General features: G+C 37.7%; 1 protein-coding gene across 7 annotated transcripts in view; it reads left to right on the top strand.

The window, feature by feature from the left end:
• The window catches only part of Tle4 (TLE family member 4, transcriptional corepressor), a 138,698-nt gene that overhangs the window by 98,412 nt on the left and 18,479 nt on the right, over positions 1-21,807 (top strand). For 4 of the 7 annotated variants that reach the window (XM_036206752.1, XM_036206736.1, XM_036206742.1 and 1 more), the window contains one exon: positions 12,638-12,727. The exons of the other annotated variants lie outside the window; for them this stretch is intronic. In XM_036206752.1, the coding sequence (XP_036062645.1) occupies positions 12,638-12,727 (90 nt within the window). The remainder of the gene's footprint in view (positions 1-12,637; positions 12,728-21,807) is intronic. 7 annotated transcript variants of the gene reach the window in all.

The following is a 21,807-nucleotide window of genomic DNA, read 5'->3' as shown; positions in this document are numbered from 1 at the left end:
TGAATGTTAAGATTGTGTATGAAAATGAATATCACATAAGTACATGACCAGTGAACAAGCAGTGAATGATTTAATTGATGAATAGATGTAGGGAACTGTTAATATTGTCTTTATACAGTTTCTTGTGACGGTTACAGAAATTAAGTGTATGAACTATATTATGAAATATATGAAGCAAGGCAGAAAAGATGTGTATAGAAACATATAAAACCCCAAGGGTGATGAGGTCCACAAATGTTGCTCTTCAAGTTATATGTATAAACTATCTGTTTGATATTTAAGGTATTTGTCTCCTGACTCTTTATTTTGTGATGAACCTGATTCATTAGGACCAGAGTATTGCACAGGCTTCAACAGGAATACATGAAATGCCCAAATGTCTGTGCTTATCAGGAAAATTCCATTGCAGTCATGAGTAAGACACTCTTGTTACTTTATCTCTTGCTGACAGTAAGGGCCTTGGATAAGACCCATCTCCCATTTTTACTTAGTATTTAAGACCAAAGTAGTAGACTGGGTGCTTTCTAAGCTTTATATAACAACTAAAGACTAAGATTTAACCTAGAGGGAATTAGTATTGAGGAATTAGAATAATTTCATGTACTTATCCACTGTAGTGAAGAGAAATCATCATTAGTCAAGTCTGTGAACAGTGTACTGTTTTTATCATAGAGCAAAGAGTTCTACACACTACAGTAGAGGTGAAAGTCAACCAGACACAGTTCCTTCTCCTAGAATGATAACACTGTGTACTGAGATATTTAGAATATACTAACCTTCCTTACTTAGTTCCATGTGTTCTCTTGAAGATAAAAGATCTGATATCCACATTAAAGTGGCCATTGTAAGTGAATATTAACTTTGCAAAGCTATATAGACACAGGTATTTAGTGATTTAAAAAAATTCACTTGGTAACAAGTTGAGCCTGGCCTGAATTAACTTGAAATATTAACTTTCAATTATAGATTGTTATTCCAGACCCTGCTACATACACTAAATGTATTATACTGGCCCTCTCAAGTGCTCCACATACTAATTCTCAAGTGTATCTGACCCTGAAGGCTTTCCTGGTGTGTATTCTTCGAGTCTAGTGTCAAGATTGGCCCATTTGTTATCTGTTGTTCTGCCATTGAATAGAAAAAGTAACAAAATCCTGCCCGTTTCAGCTTTTAACACCCTTGTATTTCTGTGACAGTGATCTGCTACAGTACTTGTTTCACTTTTACTAAAAAGGGAGGAGGAAAGTTCAGGCAGCTGATCCAAACCAGTTAGCCAGGAGTTTCCTGTCTAGCATCCTCTTTTTATTATGCCATAAACAAATGCTTGTCGGATAAATGAGGTTATTGAACAGCAGTTTATGACCTTTCTCTTGCATTTAAATTTCAAAGTATTCATTATGCCAAGGTAGAGTTGGGTGACACCATAACCACCACAGCCACAGTCTTACCTGTCCAGGTCCTGCTGAGTACGTCCTGGGAACTTGATAGCACAATGGTGATTGACTCCCTGTTTTAAAAAAATTAGAAAAATTGTGTGATACTCTTTCACTTATGTAGACAAGGGGCAAGGAAGCAGTCTCTCACCAAATCTCTGCTTTTTGTGTGGCCTGTGAAGGAAGAGTATTACCCTCTTAAAGCTGTTATACAAGTACAGGAAAGAAAATGCATCAAGCATGATACAGATCACAAAGCCTTAAAATTAATACTACCAGGCCTTAACAGAAGAAGTGTCAGCTTTTGATGTAGATCACTGATTTATCTCCACCCGTAACCCTGTCTTCAAGGTTAATTCTTTCTTTTTCCATGCTTGTTCTCTTTATTTCTTCATGTCTTCTAACTGGGTTGTCTTTCTTAGGGGGCCTACTTTTTTCATGAAGCCCTATAATAAGGTAACTTTATATAGAATGTGCTCAAAGAGACACTTAAATGAAATTGAGTTACAGAATTAGTTGAGCATAAACACTGAATTATTTTATTATCAGATACAGAGAGAGCTGATGGTGGAGCTGCCATGATGTTTGACCTGACAACTTCCAGCTGTCATTGTTCTGATACCTCTACCTACTGAGTTCTTTAAATCACAAAATTATACATCTTTTGAATACCAAGAATTATTTTTAAAATATCAGGCAATTCTTTACTCTTTAAGGGAATGGTATTTTTATACAATAGGGATATGTGTCTACATTATTTAATTCTGGAATACCAGTATAATTTAGAAATCAGACAAGGAGGTAGATTTTTTCTAAATTATATCAGTTATACCAATATATAGCTTTTTTAAAAAAAAAAAAAAAATCTTGTCTTTTAGCCAATGAATAAGATAAAACTATAGATAACTTCACTTACCTTGTCATGGTACTGTATTTTTTTGTCCAGGTATTAGTGAAAATCATTTGGGATCCAGAATCAGAAACACCATGTTCTAAAACTCACTTCATCCTTGGTTAGCTTTTATCATCTTAATCAGCCTCTTAATCTCACTAGTTTTGCTTGCTTAACCACTAAAATATTAATAATAATGATATTTGAATAAGTTTTGTGCAAGCCATGTATGGTGATAATATGGAGAAAAGGTGTTGGCAAACAGTAATGAGTTTCTGATCGTTCAATGTTTTGTCCGTTCCTAATACGGATGTTTGACAAAGAAAAAGGGACATACATTCCTTTAATACATACACTCAATTAAATGGCTGTCAGTTTGAATTGTTTAATGATTCTTCCTAAAACTTAGTATTGTGAAAATCTCAGCAGTGTTTGTGTTAGCTGAGAGTGAGAGATGGTATCCTGGTTAGGCTAAGCTATATTGACCTTGCTCATATAATAACAACAGTCAGCTCTGGGTGATCTAGAATGTCTTCAACTCAAAAGATGAGTGTCCCTGAGGTATAATTTGTTGCCCCCTCACTTCCAGCAGCTAGCCAGATAAAGCTTATTCTTTTGTCAGTAGTCTGAAAGAGCCTCTGTAGGCCTTAGGTTTGCTGTTGGACCATTGGCCAAAGCAAGTAATAAGGCGAAAGCTAGCATCAGTGTGGCAAGCCACTACCAGCTGTGAACTATAAGAGAAATGTCAGAAGTCATGAATGCCATGATAGCCCATCTGCCACAGTGGTCTTGGAGGCAGAGAAATATCTGCCTGAGTGGGAACCAGCTTGGAGCCCAATGTGTGTGAATCATCATGGTGGTCCTATATCTGTATGAATGCCTTATATTATTGCAGTGCCCATATACTCCCATCTCTCATCATTGTACTGGAACATTAACAATGTCACCATTATTTGACTGCTTCACAGAAGTAGGTTGAACACACATATGCACCTCTCATGTTTGAGATAACACAAAGAATATCGTTTCCAAGACAACTTTGATGAAATATCAGCCTTCTGGATTTTAAACTTATACAAGAAGCACTGCTATGCTCATTCATGCTGAATAATTTGTATACCACAGTGGTTTGTTTGGAAACATGCCTGTTGTTCTTTAAAATATGCTTAATGCTAGATTAGAGAACACCCCATCCCACCCCGTTTATACAAGATCATTTCTAAGGCATTTAAAATAAAGAGCTTGGGCCTGTATGGTATTTAAAAACCCTTCACATGATGTTTTTTAAAACAGATCAATTTCAGCATTAAAATGTTAGGAATTCAGCCAAGGAGCATTCAGTGTGGATTGTATAGCTGTAATCATAATGTATTATAACTATCTTCTTTGAAAGTGATTGTAGCAGCACAGTTGAACCTGGTGAATTACATAATTTAAGAGTGTTTGCCAGAATACTGTTGGAGAGGAATTTTTTAAAGCCTTTCCTGAACCAAAGCAAAATGAAAGATGGATTTTATTATGCAGTACTTAAATCATAAGAATAGTCATCCCAGAATATCTAAAGATAACTCATTTAAATTGAACAGAAGATCATATGTCTGAATGTCAGTTATCATACTTAACTACTTGCCAGAATATTGGGATGTAAGAGAACATGTTTTTGAACTACCTTATTTGATTTAAAAATGTTGTGTTTGCTTACTACCTAAAAATTTTGTCCAATCAAAGGTAATCTTATGATTGGGACCTTATTGAGTTCAGAAATTGACTGTAATTAAGAACTTAAATACCAAGCATACCATTTAGGCATGTCATTAATCCATCTTAAAACTTTTTTTTTTTTTTTTTTAAGAAAATACTAACATAGACATGCTTCATCCTCAACCTAATAGCTTGTCTCTCAATGAAGTGTGCCTTTTTAGGTTGTTTATTTGTTTAAATTGATGAATTGTTATGGTGGGTCTGTTCTATCCTGTCTGCTATCATTCTTCACCCAAGAATTAGAATATTTTGGATATTCTTTGCAATATAAATTTTATTTTTTGAGGAACTAATACAAGTTGAATTCTGTCAGTTCCTCCAAAATAGACATGCAACAGGATTACAGAAAGGAATGAGAGGAATGGATAGGACTTCTGCATAAATCTTGACCTAGCCTCTACCATAACACTGAAGTGTGCTTGCATGCATATGTGTGTTAGAGACAGTCTAGAAGGTAGTTGCTGAGATGTGACATATATCACCCTTATGAGAGGTACATATATAAATAATTTTTTTTTTCAAGAACATGTGCTTAATGACTGACAAAACCTTGAGCTTATTACATATGTAATGTTGGCTCCTGGTGTGGGTTAAATTGCATCCGTCTAAATGATGTCATCTAATTCTGGTCCCTGATGTCTATGAGTGTGACTTTACTTGGACATAGGATCTTAGTAGGTGTGATTAAGTTAACATGAAGGTCACACTGGAAGAGTGAGATTTATCTGTCAGTTTTGTTTCATTAATGTATAATTGCTATATGGTGCTAATTTAGAATGAGAATTTAAATTAATAAACCACAATTCATATATGTTGAAAGCTTTTAAAGTTTTGTCACTTAGTGCTGAGCCAGGTGCAGGCTCTGTACTTATCATATATCATATGACAAACAAAAGAGAGTTCTTGGCTTAAGATGGTCCTGTAAACAGACTCCTATAAATCATACTGATAAAACTGATGGGGTCACAAAACAAAACCTGGAAAAGGACATGAACGTTGACAGGGTGCAGTTGAGAAGAAGAAAAGGATTAGCCAAAAGTGGGTCAGAACAGGGGTTAAGGGGCATAAATATCAACATTTGTGTACAAATATGAGAATGCCACAGTAAAACTAATCTATGTGTAATTGGTATATGTTAATTAAAACATTTCTTTAAAAAATGTTTTGCTTAAGCCAAATTTGAATCTAGATCTGTCAGCAAGCCTCCTGAGCACCCCCTGCGCGCTCGCGCGCGCGCGCACACACACACACACACACACACACACACACACACACACCATCTCATCTTTGTCCTCTTTTCTTGATACCCTGCTGCTAAGTATTTGTTGAATTTCTAACATAGTAGCTAGGTATCTTTACCTTTGACTTTTATAATGTAACCAAACCCTTAAAATTAAATAATTGTCTTCTGTTGTCAGCCATTTGTGGTCATACATGACTTGCACTATTTTTGGAACTCAGGTTTCTTTCTATCTAAAATGAGAAGGTTCACAAGTCCTCACATTTTCAATTAATAATAATAATATGAGAAGGTTCACAAGTCCTTCTCACATTTTCAATTAATAATAATAATAATAATAACAACCAAACATTTGGGCTACAACACAGATGTCAATTTAGTCGGTTTGATAGGAAAAAGCTAAAAGTCTATACCTGCGCTACCTCCTTTTCCTCCTTTCCCTTATTAATGCTAGGCGAGTACACTACCACTGAACTACATGGTCCTCTTGTTTTAGTGTGTATTGGTGTGTGTGGGGGGGGGGGGCGGTAGTCTCAGTAAGTTGCTCAAGCTGACCTTAAACTTGCTGTCTTTCTTATCTTTCTGCTTCAGCCTCCCAAGTAGCTAAGATGCAGGTCTGTACCACACTCTCTGAGTAACAAGAAACTAGATGGCTTCTCTGGGCCTTCCTAGATAAAGATGTGACTTATCCTGCCCCATTCCGTGGAGCACATTGGAACTATGAGCTTTATTCTTGTTGAGAAGGCCTGCCCAGCTGTCTTTATATTCTAATATCCCCATCTCTTTACACCATATATAAAAATAAAGGTCAAGAATGGTGTGAACTTGGTGTTTGAGAAGACGTTTTTATTGTAGTTCTTGTTTTATAACTTGTCTGATTTTTTTCCCCCTTCTGGTGTTGATTTTTTTGTTTTGTTTTGTTTTGTTTTTGTTTTTGTTTTGGGGCTGAAACTAAACTCACTACTTAAAGTAATACATTTTTTTAAAAGATTTATTTTTACTTTATGTGCATTGGTTTCTCCCCTGCCTGTATGAGGGAGCCAGATCCTCTAAAACTGGAGTTACAGACAGATATGAGCTGCCATGTGGGCACTGGGAAATGAACCTGGGTCCTCTGGAAGAGCAGCCAGTATTCTTAATTGCCAAGCCATCTCTCCAGTCCAGTAATACATAATTAGACTCTGCCTTCCAGTGCATCCTTCTTGTGACTGTTTGCTTTATGTTTCCCATGTTCTTTTATCCCATAGCAGTGGTTACTTACAGTTACCCATATAACTACAGTGGAGTATCTCAGTCCTTTTGTTCAATGTGACATTTTGGGCCACTTAAGTACACTACATTAAGTGATGTGCTTTGCTGCAGAACTGTTGAACTGCAGTGTGGATAGCATGTTTGGATTATTTTGAAAAAATATCCCTATAGTACAGTTTGAGCTTCAAAGCAGTAGTTAGCTCTTCTAAGGTAATGCTTTTTACAGAATTATTTCTTTATTACTGTTTAGTTGGATTGATGTCGACAGTGAACACAAAACTTTGATGTTTTTATATGACATTCTTCCCCACTAATTAACTTCATTAGTGTAGTGGGAAAGAAGACCATATAAAAAAACATCAAAGTCTTGATGTTTAATCACAACTTTAAAGCCTTAGACTCTTCGATTGCCAAACACATTTCAATTAGCTGAAGGAAGGTCAAGATTCTATTTCCCTTCTCTGGCCTTCAGAGCTTTTCCAGATTCTTTTCTGGTTGATATTGGTACTTGAGCCTAAATGTTAATCTAGACAAGATAAAGTGGCATGTGGAGAACAAAATTAATCCTCCTGCAAGCTCATAGTCTCCTTGAGAACCTAAGTTACGGCACAAGGCAGTCATGAATTCTCCTTTTGAGTATTAATGGGAAGCAAGTGTAACATATAATAATGGGTTGTTTTACCTTGTTTTCTGTTGTCACAAAGTATCTGAAGCTAGGTTTTAATTTTTCGAGACAGGATTTCTCCTGTAGTTTTGGTACCTGTCCTGGATCTTGTTCTGTAGACCAGGCTGGCCTCAAACTAATAGAGCTCCACCTGGCGCTGCCTCCCGGGTGCTGGGATTAAAGGCAGGCACCACTGCCACCTGGCTGAGACTAGGTATTTTTAAAAGAAAAAGATTCATTGGCTCACAGTTTTAGAGACTGAACATCTTAATTGGGGTGGGTCCATTTGTTGGCCTCTAGTGAGAGCCTTGTATGATATGAGAATGGCATGAACATACATGTGGTAGGGTGGAAAACTAGAGGGATTCAGGGGCTACATGAACTATAATAATCCCTTTTGAGGATAGCCCTCTCTTTGTCACCTAATTATCTTGTACTAGCCTTATCTCTTGATAGTCCTACCACCTTTCAACATACTGGGCACCAAAAAAGAGGGACATATATAGCCCATCTCTGGGTCACCGTGAACTTCCGTTCTCCTGAACTTTCCATTGTTGTCAAGTAGAGCCACTTCATTTTTCTGTGTTACCATGTGTTTCAGCCTTTCAGCTAAGGAATCCTGTATTTACATGTATTGAATGTGAGTGAGTGTTCGGCAAAATTGTCAGAAATCCTAAATGACCAGTAGATGAGCAACGGGACCTCCTCCTCCTAGGTCATTCCACTCCAGTATGTGTTCTTTCTTTCTTTCTTCATAAGGTTTTACAATAGCAATAATGTAATTCAGATAAGCAATTATTGTAATTGACCTTGATGATAAGTGTCCTTGGCTTATACCACAGTTTGCTTAAATCCTGAGGATGGCCAGTTATCTCATAATGCCCACTTCATTGAGATTATTGTTTTAATTATCACATTCAAAATATATCTCTTTGTCAGCATTGTAGAGTCACACATGGGAATATTACATTTGGGTGTTCAGAAGTGGATTAAGAGTGCTGTGCTTTATCTCAGGACAGGGTTGAGGTTGACGTTTTCCTCCCTCACAGCTCTGAACTATGATTTTGGAATTTGCAATTTCTTATCTGTTGTTCATTATGGCATGATTGGCTGCAGGGTGAGAAAGTCTAGGATCTCCCTGAGCTAAGTGTGTTCTTGCAGAGGTCCCTAAGGTGATCTGGTGCCAGTGGGTATATAGTTCCAGTTGATTAGGCATTCTAATTGATAGCAATCAGCAGTGGCTTACCATTAGCTGACTCTGCCTTAGGTCAGAGGTTGTCAACTGTGGAATCACTCAGGAGCTTTATAAATATAATTGCTCTGGGATAGGGCCAGGGTGTTCCTCTCCCTCTTCCCTGCTCTCCCTTGTGCCCTCCCTTTCCCTTCCCCTCCTCCCCTCCAATTTTCTCTCTCTCCTTATGTGCAGCAATGGCTGAGAGCCACTAGATTTTATCAGTGTAGTTGTAAGCCATTTGGATGGTTTTTTCATACTTCTCTGATAAATATAAGGATGCTGTTTGTCACATGCCTTACATGGTCCTGTAAGCCCTGTGGGATTAAGAGTATTCTCGTGGGATACCTAAGACTCCTTTCCTTTTCTGAATTAAGAAACTATATTTGATGTGAGATGCATGAAGTTGGCTTTACTGACTAACCTGATTTCAGTTTTATGTACATATGCATACTTCTCTGAAGGGATCCATTTAGCTACAACTCTGACATCTTTCTCTTCTCATCATAATTATTCTGTAATCCAGCTCTGGATAACTGTGGTAGTTTCTGATTGGTTCCTGCTTCAGACCACCAAGACCACCTTTCATAATGTCATTCAGAATTTTGCTATTTTAATCTAACATGAATTAGCTTGCATGCATATAAAATTTATATTGTACATTTATAATTGTTTTTAATTGCGAAGGATGGATGTAAAAAGATTTTTTCTGTCTGTGGGACTTTCAAAATTCTTACTCTAGTTTAACTGAGAAGGGGGCAGATGGGAATGATTGAGAATTTAGACCTTTTCCAGGACCTTGGGCTCATTTTTAAAACATGAGTTCCTTCACTGCCTGTCAGTGACATGTAGAATAAAACACAGGCTTTACTGTGGCCTAGTGGGTCTGCACAGTTATCACCACCCTATTTTCCATACTGTCCTCTGAGGCATTCCCCACTCTACCCTCCATATGTTCTAGTTCTGCTTTATCTCTTTTTGTAGCAGAGTGTTAGCACTTATTTTTAATTTATTTTATTGATAACTTAGATTATGTCCCCTATTTAAGGTTCCTTGCCTGTTCTTTTTCTTTTATTCTTAGTGTTTTAGACCCAGTAGAGTGCCAGACACTGAACAGGGTTCGGTAGCAAAACATAGGCTTTACTACATAATTAGCAAGGTGGTGCAGCTGCCTTTCACCTACCATTGTACCTGATTTCTTGTTTGAGTCATTTGTCAAGTTACGTGAAGCTGGAGCTGCAGGTGTATGGCACATTTCTGTCACCATGAGTCAGGGTTGTTGTAGAGGAACATTTAACTTGAATTATACAGACTAGGGAGGAGGCAGAGCTTCTTTCTGAAGCACTAAGCTCAGTGTGCAACTAGAGGCAGAGTTGAGAGCATGCTTCTGTTTACATCTGGAGAGGTTCTTTCTCAGTTAGCTTCACCTTCTTTCCATACTTCCCAGCAGGTCTCTCAGCTTCCAGCTGCCTTGAGTGAGTTCTTGGCCAGAGCTTGGCCTGTGCCTTTTTGGGCAAGTTCCAGAAGTAAGCAGAGAAGGAAGGACAGCATACCTTCCCTTTCATGTAGTTATCACAAGTAATTCTCATTGGCTTCCTTAGTTCATGCCATAAACCGGATAGTTTCAACAATAGAACTCTATCTCTTGAAGTTCAGAATGCTAAGAAGTCTTGAAGTTCAGAATGCTAAGAAGTCATTGAGAGTCTTTACTAAGGGCCCATTTCTGAGACATAAGCAACACCTGGCTGTGTGCTTCATATTAGTGGGAAGAGCAGATGCTTGCTCTAGCTGTCTTATAAACTCACTCATTCAACTCATAAGACTCCACACTTGACCTAATCCCCTTTCACAGGCCCTACTTCCCAATATAAACACATTGGGCTTTAGGTGTCAATAGGATGTGTATTGGGACATAGACATTCAGACTGGAGCCGGCAATCATTGTAGGGCATAAACCCTTCTCTGGACAGCTTTGAAAGTAGAAACCTGGAAGTGTTACCTGACCCAGAATTACATAGCTGACAAATGCTAGACATAAAACTGAAACCAGAGTTTAAACACCAGAGCACATGCTTATTGCATTATGTACTTCTTTGAGATTCTATGCCATGGAAAGCTGATGTCTTGTTCGCCTTCACTTCTCAAGTATCTAGCATATTGCCAACATTCAGCTTAAGGTATAGCCAGCATCTTAACACAAGTCTGATTGATCAAATGATTTCTCATTACTAGCTAGGTCTAGAGATCTACACTGAATCTCTTTGTCCTTATACTCTAACAGCTAATGTCCTCTCCATCCCACTGTCTATTTCCAGTGGACAGAAGTTAGTACTTGTTTGGAAAACTTTCATCAGTGGCCCAAATATATGTGATGTGCCATTTGATTAATCCTTTGTTCTTGGAGACACTCTTGAAAGCCTTAGATTGGAATCTTCAGAAACATCACTGCTCCTCAGGTACTACAAGCTACCTGCCAGATCAAAGGCCATTGGCCTTATTACTGGAGTGCTGCCTTGTGATGGGATGTTTATACAGATATGTGCATATATGAAAGGAGAGACTAGAGCACAGAAGCCATACCTAGGTTGCAAATTACTTATATTCATTCATTTGCTTAGCAAACACAGCGTTGTCCTCACACTACAAAGTGAAGTCCATTGAGCCATTTTAGTCTTTAATAGCAAAAGTGTACCCCTGACCTAGAGTTCTTTCTTTTTAGTAAAATGGTGATTGATCAAATAGTATTCATTTCATTTCTCCATATTGCAAGAGTATTTTCTTTTAGTTCATTCTCAGCATGTTTCTATTACTGCACCAATTAGCTCAATGCTGAATTGCAGTTAGTTCCATTCAGTTCTGTTTATGGAGTAGCACTGTAGTGATTAAATGTCATAGGGTATACCAAATATACAAAAGTAATTAACCCAGAAAGGACATGTTAGAATAAAGGTCAACAGCCTCTTTAGCCCATAGTGCCAACAGCAAGACTAAGTATTGACAGAAGGGTTGCTGGTATGTCTAGATGGAGAAGAAGGGTGTGGGGGTGGGGGTGTGGGTGTGTGTATGAGAGAGAGAGAGAGAAAGAGAGATGGAAAAGAGGGAGAGTATTCACCCTTGTCTGCTATGGTAAGTAGAATGGGATGCAAAGATTTGACATCAGATTGTTAACAGCCCTACTTATTGTTTGGGAAGAGGGCGAGATAGTAAGCTGCAATTTTGACTTGACTTTCATCACTTGTTAGTGCCAAGCTCTTTCTTGGTTTAACCAGAGTAATCTTTTTATTTTTAACTAAGATATATAATTACATCATTTTCTCTCTTCCCCTTCCTCCCTCCTCCCAAGCCCCTCCAACTCTTTCCATGTACCCACACCCCAACTCTCAAATTTATAGTCTCTTCTTCCCTGTTTGTTGTTTTTAAATATATGTACATGGATGTATGTGTATGCACAGACATGTAAGTACAACCAGCTGAGTCTTATTTTTGTTGTTTGTGGGTATATGGTAACCAGAGTAATCTTGATGCAGGCTTTGTGACTCAGCCTTTCTTCCAGAGTTTTATACCCTGTCAAACGTCTGCAAATCTAGCTGTCATTGGAAGCTATTGCTTAAAGTCATTTCTCTTGAAACCTTTGCACATTACATATAAGTGTTTTTATCCCTCTATATTTGAGTCGCCATCAATCACAGTTAATATTAATGCATTATATTATTTTACATACAACAGTAGGTAACCAGTAATTTTTTTTTTAAAAAAATCAACCAATAGGAAGCTTTTTCTCATAAATATTACATCTTTCTGTCTTATAGTTAGCCTTCTTTTTTCTATTTGTATGTGATGACTTACCTGTCCAGTGGGGAAAATAGGATTTTTTTTTCCTTTGAGGTATAACCATTAGGCAGAAATCTAAATGACCATCACAGAAAAACTACTGGTGGCTGTATTCTTCCTGTGGTGGGTCTCTCAGACATGATGCCTTTTCACTAGTCAATCTTCAGTTAAAAAAAAAGAAAAAAGAAAAAGTGCTTCTCCTGCTATAGACAGCTACTGACCACATGATGAGCAACAGGGATGAAGCTAACTGAAAAGGCCCCTCTTCTGCAAGAAATGTATCCCTTTTAGAATAATGAAGAAAATTGGTGGCCTTGGTATGTTTCTTCAACAGCACTCACCATATATGCAGTCAGAGGCAAGGCTGGCACAGACCCTGAAGGAAGACCTGCACCCTAGATTGGTGGAGTTGCAACAGAGAAAGGTATCAGTTTGGATTCACCTCTATCCAACACCACTTACCTCTATTTCAGTTTTATGTTTTTCACTGTTTTCTCTTAATGCCTTTTCAGCCTAGTTCAGGAAATCATCACCCTCTCACTTTCAAAATCACCACTTTTAAAAGCCTTCCTTTGGTGTGCCTGTATACAAACTCCCACCCACCCCGCTTCACAGACACACAGCTATTGAGAACACAGAAGTGATTATATTGAATGTCAAGGATTCAAAAGACTACTATCAGACAGTATATGCTTGCTACATATGCATAATTTCCAGTATCTAGATAATGAAAATCGAATGTGAACATACTCCATGTTCCTTTGTTCAACAGCTGTAATTGAGGCAGTGGTACAGATGCCGGGAGAGAAGATGAGGGGCTGAGATGGGACTCACAGGGGAACCTGGCCTGGCTTCACAGGTTGAGAACTTTCAGAATATGACAGTTGGCCAATATAGAAAAACTGAAAAATGTTTAGCCACACAGGCCAGAAAAGAAAATTCTTGGCATAATGTGCATCAAACTCTCAAATGAAAAGACTTGGGTGTCTGCTCTAAGAAAGAAATTTACAGATGAAATTAGGGAAAGTAAACAAGGACTGTTGTACCTGTCCTATCATAGTGCTGGGGACTTGCAGTGTTAATGGGTGTTTGTTTCCCCTTGTATTTTGAAAACTTTTGGATGTGTTGCCTAATATGGTAGCCATAAACCACACACACCTTTTAAGCAACAGAAATATGGCCTGTTCAAGATGAACTATAAGTATAAACTGCAAACTGCCCTTTGGAAGTGTAGTACTAGTGAAGAGAGATTGTAAAATATCTGAAATGTTTATCTTGCTTATGTATTGGTATGGTATTTTTTATGTCTGGAGTTACATATGTAACTAAGATTAATTTTATGGTTTCTTTTGTATTTAATACTGTGTCTACTAGAAAAAATAAATACATGTGTGGCTATATTACATTTCTATTGGCAAATTCTATTCTGAGAAACAAATCACTTTTTGTTGAAAAATCTAATCAGCTGTAATTATTGAAAACTAGCTATTCTGTCCCAAAATGAAGACCAGAGGTTCAGATTAACAACCTTAACACTACTAGGAGCTTATCTTTAAATTGGTTGTTATTCCTTTTATGTTCCTGCAGAAATGCTATCAGATATTGTATAGGACCTTTACATGAATAACACAGAAGAATATATATGAATTGGCATTAACAATTAAAAAAATTATGTTTAGCCTTCCAAATAGATTAACATAGTTTACTAGAGAAATAACAACATGAAAAGACCAAGGTAAGGCTCCTGATACATTGAGATCTGACTTGCCAAAGCTTAGTTCTAGGTCATTACCCTGCTTTAAATCTTTCAAACAGCTGTTGGAATTTTACTGATATTTTGACACACACAAACAACAACAACAACAAAACCAGAATATAGCATAAGATGGTGCTTAAGCAATTTACCATACCAGAAATTTTAGAAATCTTGCCGCTTTGGTTTTTAGAACAGTCAGATTTATATACCCCATTAGGTAAGAGTTAGTAGCATTAATAATATGGCAGTAAGTAAGAGAGTAGTGTAGGCTATATCTTACATATTTTTATTTGTCCAAAAGAAAATTGCTAATATGTATAACTAATTAGTGCAGAACACACATACAAATATTTTAACTATCTTGTTGATGAGAGCACAAAATTCATGAAGAGAACAAAAGCACATGACTATGTTAAACTTTGCAAATCTGAAGACCATTGAATTGAAGGGCACAGGATGGACTGGACGATTAAACATTTGTGTGCAATACAAAGTTGTATGTGTTTGGCAAATATTTAGTACAGTTGCTATTAAAATTGTGATAATCAAGGTAAAGTACTTGTACATGCGTACACGCACTCACACTGCACCATTGCTTCTTCGTGTGGCCCACAACTTGGACCACATATGGGGTGACTATCAAGTGAGGAAAACTAAGTCACCTGTATAAGAATCAGGCCCATATCTTTGGCATCAAAACGTCATGTTCTTGCCCCTGAACTTGCCAGAAAAAGTAAATGTATTTAATGAAATTTCTGGTGCAGAGCCAACATCTTTATTCCAGGAAGAGGAAATAACAGTCAAGAAACCTCAAGAGGACATTAAGATAATGTTCTAATTTAAAATCAATTGTATTGATACCTTATAAATTATTAGGGCATTTTATCCTGACCAAGTAATATGTAATGTTGAGACCACAAAAACAAAGCACAAATGACTTAAATATCAAAGTGCTGTCTTTCTAGTTCATGAAGGAAAACAATGCATATGCCATTTGTATTCTAAATACTTCGACTTCTGATGGGAGGGCAGGCTGTGGAATTAATTTATCTCTTTATTTCTTCACTTTGTGTATATTCAGAAAATCCTTGTTGAGCGAGCCGATAAGTGAGTGAAGATTGTACAGTAGTTTCCAGCATTGCCAAAGAGGATTGGCTCTTCGTACAAGCATATTATAATAGATTTTAAGTACTGTGCTCACAATATGAACTCTTCAGTCCTTATTGAGACCTTAGAGTAATGCCTCCACTCTACCCCACCTGCTGGGAAATGAAAACTTCAAGAATTTTAGTAAGTTGTCCTAGGTAGTAATAAGTGATTCAGGCAGAACCCAGAGCTTTTTGACTTTATGTCCATAATGTAGAAATTGGAGGCGCTGACTCAAAAGATGTTATTTTAATTATATGCAGCAGTTTGTCTTGACTCAAGTTTCTTACTAGAAGAGAAGCAGAAGACAACAACAATTCTTTAAGAGTATGCCCTTCATGAAATGCTACAAAGATAAAACGTTGTAGTAACAGTAGACTTCATTATATGGCGATTGTATTAAATATTCTTTGAAGGGCAGATCTTCAAAAAGTTCCAATCATTTTTGAAGGTGAGTTTTGATTTATGTTAATTTGGAAAAGCAAATTCTGTGAGATTGTCTGCAGAGTGTGCTTTTTATGACATCCTTAATCAAGCAGGTCGTTTAAATAAAAGTCTTGGTGTAATGAGCAGTAAACTGACAATAGTAACTGACTCAGGTCTTTGCCACAGTCAATAGCAGTATGCTCTGAATTTTAGTTAATTTACATAAATCTGCATGTGATGAATTGTCATGTGAGACATGCATTTTGACCAAATGATTTTCATTTTTAAGATATTAGATTTTTCACAACTGAGGTTTATTTATTTGCTCTCTGGGAATATGAATATTTTGGTTAATACTGGTCAATAAAATTATCAATCAGATGCTACTGGGATATGGTATGATGTTTGGTATACATAAATTTATTAGGCTGTTAACTTTATTTCAAAACCTCCTAGAGTATTTGTAAAATGTACAGTGCTTCATTGTTGAGACACAGCAAAACCATGGCTTTCTGAATTTGGGGGCTGGAGGAGATGGCTCAGTAGTTACTTACTGCTCCTGAAAAGGGCCTGAGTACAGTTCCCAGCTTCTGTGTGACGTTTACAGTCAATCATAACTCCAGTTTCAGGGCATTCACCAGGCATGCCCTCAGTGTGCATACATACCCTCAGGCAAAAGAGTAATGCTTATAAAATAAAAATAAATCCTTTTGAAAGTAAAGTAAATCACCATTGTTTGCTCTTGGTATAGATATGCATTTTCAGCTTGTCTAAGAGGTTGCAGAGGAAATAAATGTTCATTCGGGAGTTTGGTTGTAACATCAGTAAAGGATCTGTGGATATATTGACCTTCCTTTTCTGGCTTCTCTAAACTTAACCATGACCTACTCATACTAAGGTTTGAGAGTTCTGGAACTGAATTTCAGTTAGAGTAACAGTGTAATTTGTCATCTAAATGATTATTGTTGAGAATAAAAGAAGCCTGGAAAGCAAAGCAAACTATTAATCAGATTTTCATGATGCCCCTTGGCTCTTTATTGTACCTGTTTTCCTGTCTAAAAACTGATTTACTCTTTAGTACCTAGTAGATCTGAAGGCAACCACCCATGGCCAGTGAGCTTTAGGAATTTTTTTCCACATTTGTTTGTTTGATTGTTTGTTTGGGCAGGGCACACACCTGCCACAGAGTATGCACAGAGGTCAGAGGAGGAGGAGTTCCTGTCTTACCTTCCACTATGTGGAGTTCCAGATAATAAACTCAGATTGTCAGACTTAGTGGCAAGTACGTTTACCTGCTGAGCTGTCTTGCCAGCCCAAACTTTTAGGTTGTTTTTGTTTTTGTTTTTAATCTTAGATGTCCATTCAAATTTTAGCATATTGTTTCTGCTTATAATCTGTAAGTGGGCAGGAATGACTTAAGCATAACACCTTTGTGAATAGAAAGCAGAATTAGTTTGGTGGACATTTGCAATTGAATTAGGAAATCCCATGTGAGTATGTTATTTGTAATTCTTTCTCTACCATATAGAAAGATGTCTGTTGAAAGATGTTTTGGTTCATTGAAATCCTATCATCATGGGCCATTAGAATATTTGTGTTGAGGGGAAGTACTACAAAGTGCCTAGAATAGTCCTCACATGGACCTTCTCCTTTCTAGTCTATAGTAAATAGAATAGACTAAACCACAGTATACAGTGAGGTATCAGCATTACTGTCATTACGAGGCTAGGCTGTGTGCCCAAGACTATTTCTTGAGCTTTGTATAAATTGTTCTTCTTCATCCTCAAAGCCCAGAGTAGGTGAAGATAGTATCTTGTTATCCCGGACTACAAAGAGACTGAGTAAGGGTAAACATCATTCCTGGGGCTATAGGCCTGTTAAATAGAAGACTCCATACTGTCTGACTCCAGAAGTGCTCTTGTCTACTATTACAGTGTGTTTTCCCTGTTATTAAAATTAGCTAATGATATTAATATGACCTTCTTTGGAGAATACTTTATAGAACTCTTTCCCATACATGCCGTCTTTGATCTAGAGGTGGACAGGTGTGGGCCACCCATTTCAAGTTGCTGGAGGTATTAGTGTTCTACAGCAGATTTGGCCAGCAGCCTCAGTAAAATCTAAGGTGGATTTCAAAATGAGATATAGGAATTTTTCCTTTTTGAAAAAGTCTGTTTTATAATACTAGGAGTATCTGTAAAGTACATTTATGCTGCCAGTATAATTGGGGTTTTCCATAGGAAACATAAAAGTTTGTATTTTTTTCCTTTGTAGTCTCTTTGTGCCCGCCCCCCTCCCCCCCTTTTTTTGAACTTTAAACACATCATTTTGTTTCTTTTCCTGTTAAAAATGGATTTTTTAAATTCAGAGCTTTATAAAACATGAACATCCAGAGTATTTTTTACTTCTAAATTGATCTGCTTCTATGTGTAACATATTGCTTATATTATGATAAATTGTAATGAAAATATTTTTCTGAATGAGTCTTAATGTTTAGATTTATAGTGTCTTAGGTAGTAAGCTAAATAACCAACCTAACTAAGCTTTTATAATAATCAGAGATGTGAAAATAAACTTTTCTAGCAAAAACATGACTGTCTTTATCATTTTTAAGTCTCCCCATTTCTATGTTCAAGAAAGACCCAAGTGCCCATCCAATAGCAGAGTGGTATAGCCTTCTAATCCATGTGGTGAGAACCCATGCCAAGTCAGTTTGACTCCAGAGCAGTTATGTTATTAGGGTGTCACTGATCACTTCAGTATTCATAGTGCAGCTTAACCTTTAAATGCTAGTGATAATTACTTTATTATTTTACTAGTAAAATCAAATGTGTGACTCTGTTCTACAATGAAATTAATACAAGGGTCTGGAGAGATGGATAGCTCAGTGAAATTCTGATATCCAAAACCCACATGTAAACAAGGTGGGCATGGTGGCCCCTCTGTAATCCCAGCATTTAAGAGGAAAACATCCTATTTCTAGAGCAAGTTGCCTAGCTAGACTAGCACAAATCATTGGCTCTGAGTTCAGGAAGAGACCCTGCCTAAATAAATAAAGTGGAAAGAGATCAAGGAAGACGCCTAGCATCAAACACCACATGCATGAGCACATGCATGCAAACTTATATACAGATATTCGTGTATAACACACACATACATACAAAAGAAAGTATCCATAAACGAGAGACAACAATCTTACAAAAAAAAGAAGCTATTTGATTTTACATGTGTGACAATAAACACTAAGACTAAATAGGCATTGTGTGGAGTTGGCTCAAGGCCAGCTGTGGTGCACACCTTTAATCCCAGCTCTTGGTAGGCAGAGATGGGCAGATCTCTATGAGTTTAAGGCCAGCCTGGTTTACAGAGTGAGTTCCAGAACAGTCAAGGCTACACAGAGAAACTCTGTCTCACAAAACAAAACAGAAAAACTAAACAAGCATTACTTTTTAACATTAATTTCTAAGAATGTATTCATTATTGTTTAGAAATTGTTTTTTTCCTCTTTTGAAGAAAATTGAAATGACTGGAAGTAGAGTGTCAGAAAGCTCAGATAGCATTAAGCCCCACCCACCCACACAGGTTCTTTGTGAAATAGCACATTAGTAGGAGAAGGCATCACATTGGTAAAGGAATAAAATGAAGAAGGAGTGGAACTTTGTTTTACAGATCCAAGGCACCCTAGCACATTTTACTCAAATGATATCCTATGAAATTCATCTAGTGACCTTCTTCAATGTATCTAATGGTTTTTTGTTTGTTTGTTTGTTTTTAAAGAATGTTTTTGTTCCTAAGAATTTTATACACTGTATTTTGATCATGTTCATTCCCTACCCCCAACTCCTCAGATCCACCTCTGCCTCCCCAGTCACCCACATGCCTTTTGTGTGTGCATGCTCTTGTAGCTGCTGTGAGTTCCTATGTGTAGCTGTTATGTCCAGAAAACAGTTTCCATTATGTCTGTCAGCCTTCTTGGCCAATAAATCCCTGACCCCTGAATGGGTGGTGTATGATACAGATGTTTCATTTAGGTTTGAGCACTCCAAAGTCTCTTACTCTCTGCATATTGACCAGTTAGTTGTAACTCTGTTAATTGCCACCTCCTGAAACAAGTAGCTTCTGTGTTGAGGACTGAGAGATTTTGCTGACCTATGAGTATAGCAATAAGAGATTAAGAGTCATCTTGATGCTATGTGTATTTTAGAAGGATATCAATATATTCTTCCCCAGGGCCTATGACCTCACTAACCACAGGTTCTTAGCTTCATTGACAGTGCCAGATGTGAGTCCTGTCTTGTAGAACAGACCCTAAATCCAATCAGAAAGTAGTTGATTACTCCCTTAACAGTCATGCCACTGTTGCACCAGTGGCCATCTCTGACCAGGCAGGTCATTATTGTAGCTTACAAAGTTTACAGGTGAGTACAAATTACATTTATTCTCCAGTAACATGCATTGTTCCCTCCAGCACTATAAAAGCTAGCCAGTAGAGATGAAGCTTCTTCAAGTTTAGTATTAGCTTGATTTCATTATATTCTGTGACTCAGTGTGTGGTGTCTTACTGTCATTTTCTGGATGGTAACCAGAGCAAAGTAACCTGTAATTCTTAGTGTCTATGGGATTTCATTGGCCAACAACTCAAAGAGGTAAATCATTCCTGGTACTGGGTTTTTATTTGGTAATGGTATCTAGTTAGGGATCCACCCCGCCCCCCCCCATTTTAAGGTACCTCCATTTAGACCCTTTTTATGTATGTATACATTTTAGGAAGCTTCTTTGTGATATTTTCAAAAGATTGTCAGGTGTTAGTTATCTTCCCAAATTCCCTACTCTACCTTGCCTTCCCACTTCCCACCCATTTAATTATCTCAGGGGTTTTGAACTAGATTGAAACACATGTCCAGGGGTCATGTGGAATTTTTTATGTTTAAAACATTCCTGGCCAGTTCTATGCTGCCCACCTTGCTGGGTGCCCCATCTCAGGGGAGCGATAGTCTGAAGTAGGAAGTAGTTTTCTAAGCAACCTGCAGTCTAGTTGTTGCACATGCCCCATTCACTGAATGAACAGCATATTGAGGGAACAATGGGAAGAGAGTAACTACTTCTGCCTGGAAGCATCTGAGGAAGCTTTAAAAACTGACCGGGTAACAACTAGCTAGGAAGTTCTGGCTGGAAACTAGTGGTCTTCATGTGTGACTTCAGTAGCCATAAAACCATACTAAATTGGGTTTGGTAAGAGTGTAAAGCAAAAACATCAAGCCTATGACTTAGAAATATACTGAAACTGCTTATAAGTTAATTACCTAGTCTCCTTTTAAAATTGTTTGGGAGCTGGTGATGTAGCTAAATGGCAGAGAACATTTGTCATGTGGGAAGTCCTGGGTTATATTTCCATCACCATAAAAACAAATAACAAAAATAAGAAATAGCTTGGCTTGTGATGGTTTGTTTTAGTCTTTGTCCTTACTGAATAATGCCCAGAGTCTTTTCTGTCATTTAGTCCAAAGTTGTGTGGTAGTTGGGGTAGAGTATGTGTGTGGAGGCTAGTGAACAACTTGAGGTTTTTGTCCTTGCCTTTCACCTTTTTTGAAACAGGGTCTCTTGTGTGCTGCTTTGCATAGCAGGCCAGCTGGCTTCTAACCTTCTGAGATTCTCTTGTCTTTACCTTCCATCTCCCTGTAGAAGGACTGGAGTTAGAGGCACATGCTGTTCCTTCCAGATTCACATGAGATTCTAGAGAGGAGCACTGAGGCCACTGGACCATCTCCCTAGCCCGTGGCACTCACAGATTCTTGAGGGTAGTTTTGGTCTTCATTTTTCCATCCATAGTTTTAAGCTAGCATATATGTGCTAAGTAATCAGCTGACTTTCATGACAGAGAACCACCTTTCTAAGGCTTCAAATCTTGTCACCAATGTAGGAACACCTCAGGTTAAGCACCTATTGAAAGAACAGACATGATGTCTGTGGCCTGAGCCTAAGGCACATAACCCCTTACTGTGGTCTCCTGAGACATGTACCCACTTCCTCTGTTCTGGCCACAGTGACTTTAGGGTTTCCGGAAACAAAATGCAGAAATACAATTGATGTTTGCAGGGATTTTTTTTTTTTTCCTCTCTTCTTGCTTCTGCGTGTTCCAGGCCGTAGATGTAAGCTGAGGACAATATTCTGTGACT

The sequence above is a fragment of the Onychomys torridus genome, chromosome 1 (genome assembly GCF_903995425.1).
Source record: "Onychomys torridus chromosome 1, mOncTor1.1, whole genome shotgun sequence".
NCBI lineage: Eukaryota > Metazoa > Chordata > Mammalia > Rodentia > Cricetidae > Onychomys > Onychomys torridus.
Note: the sequence above shows the minus strand (reverse complement) of the source record. Positions and strands in the feature narration are given on the sequence as shown.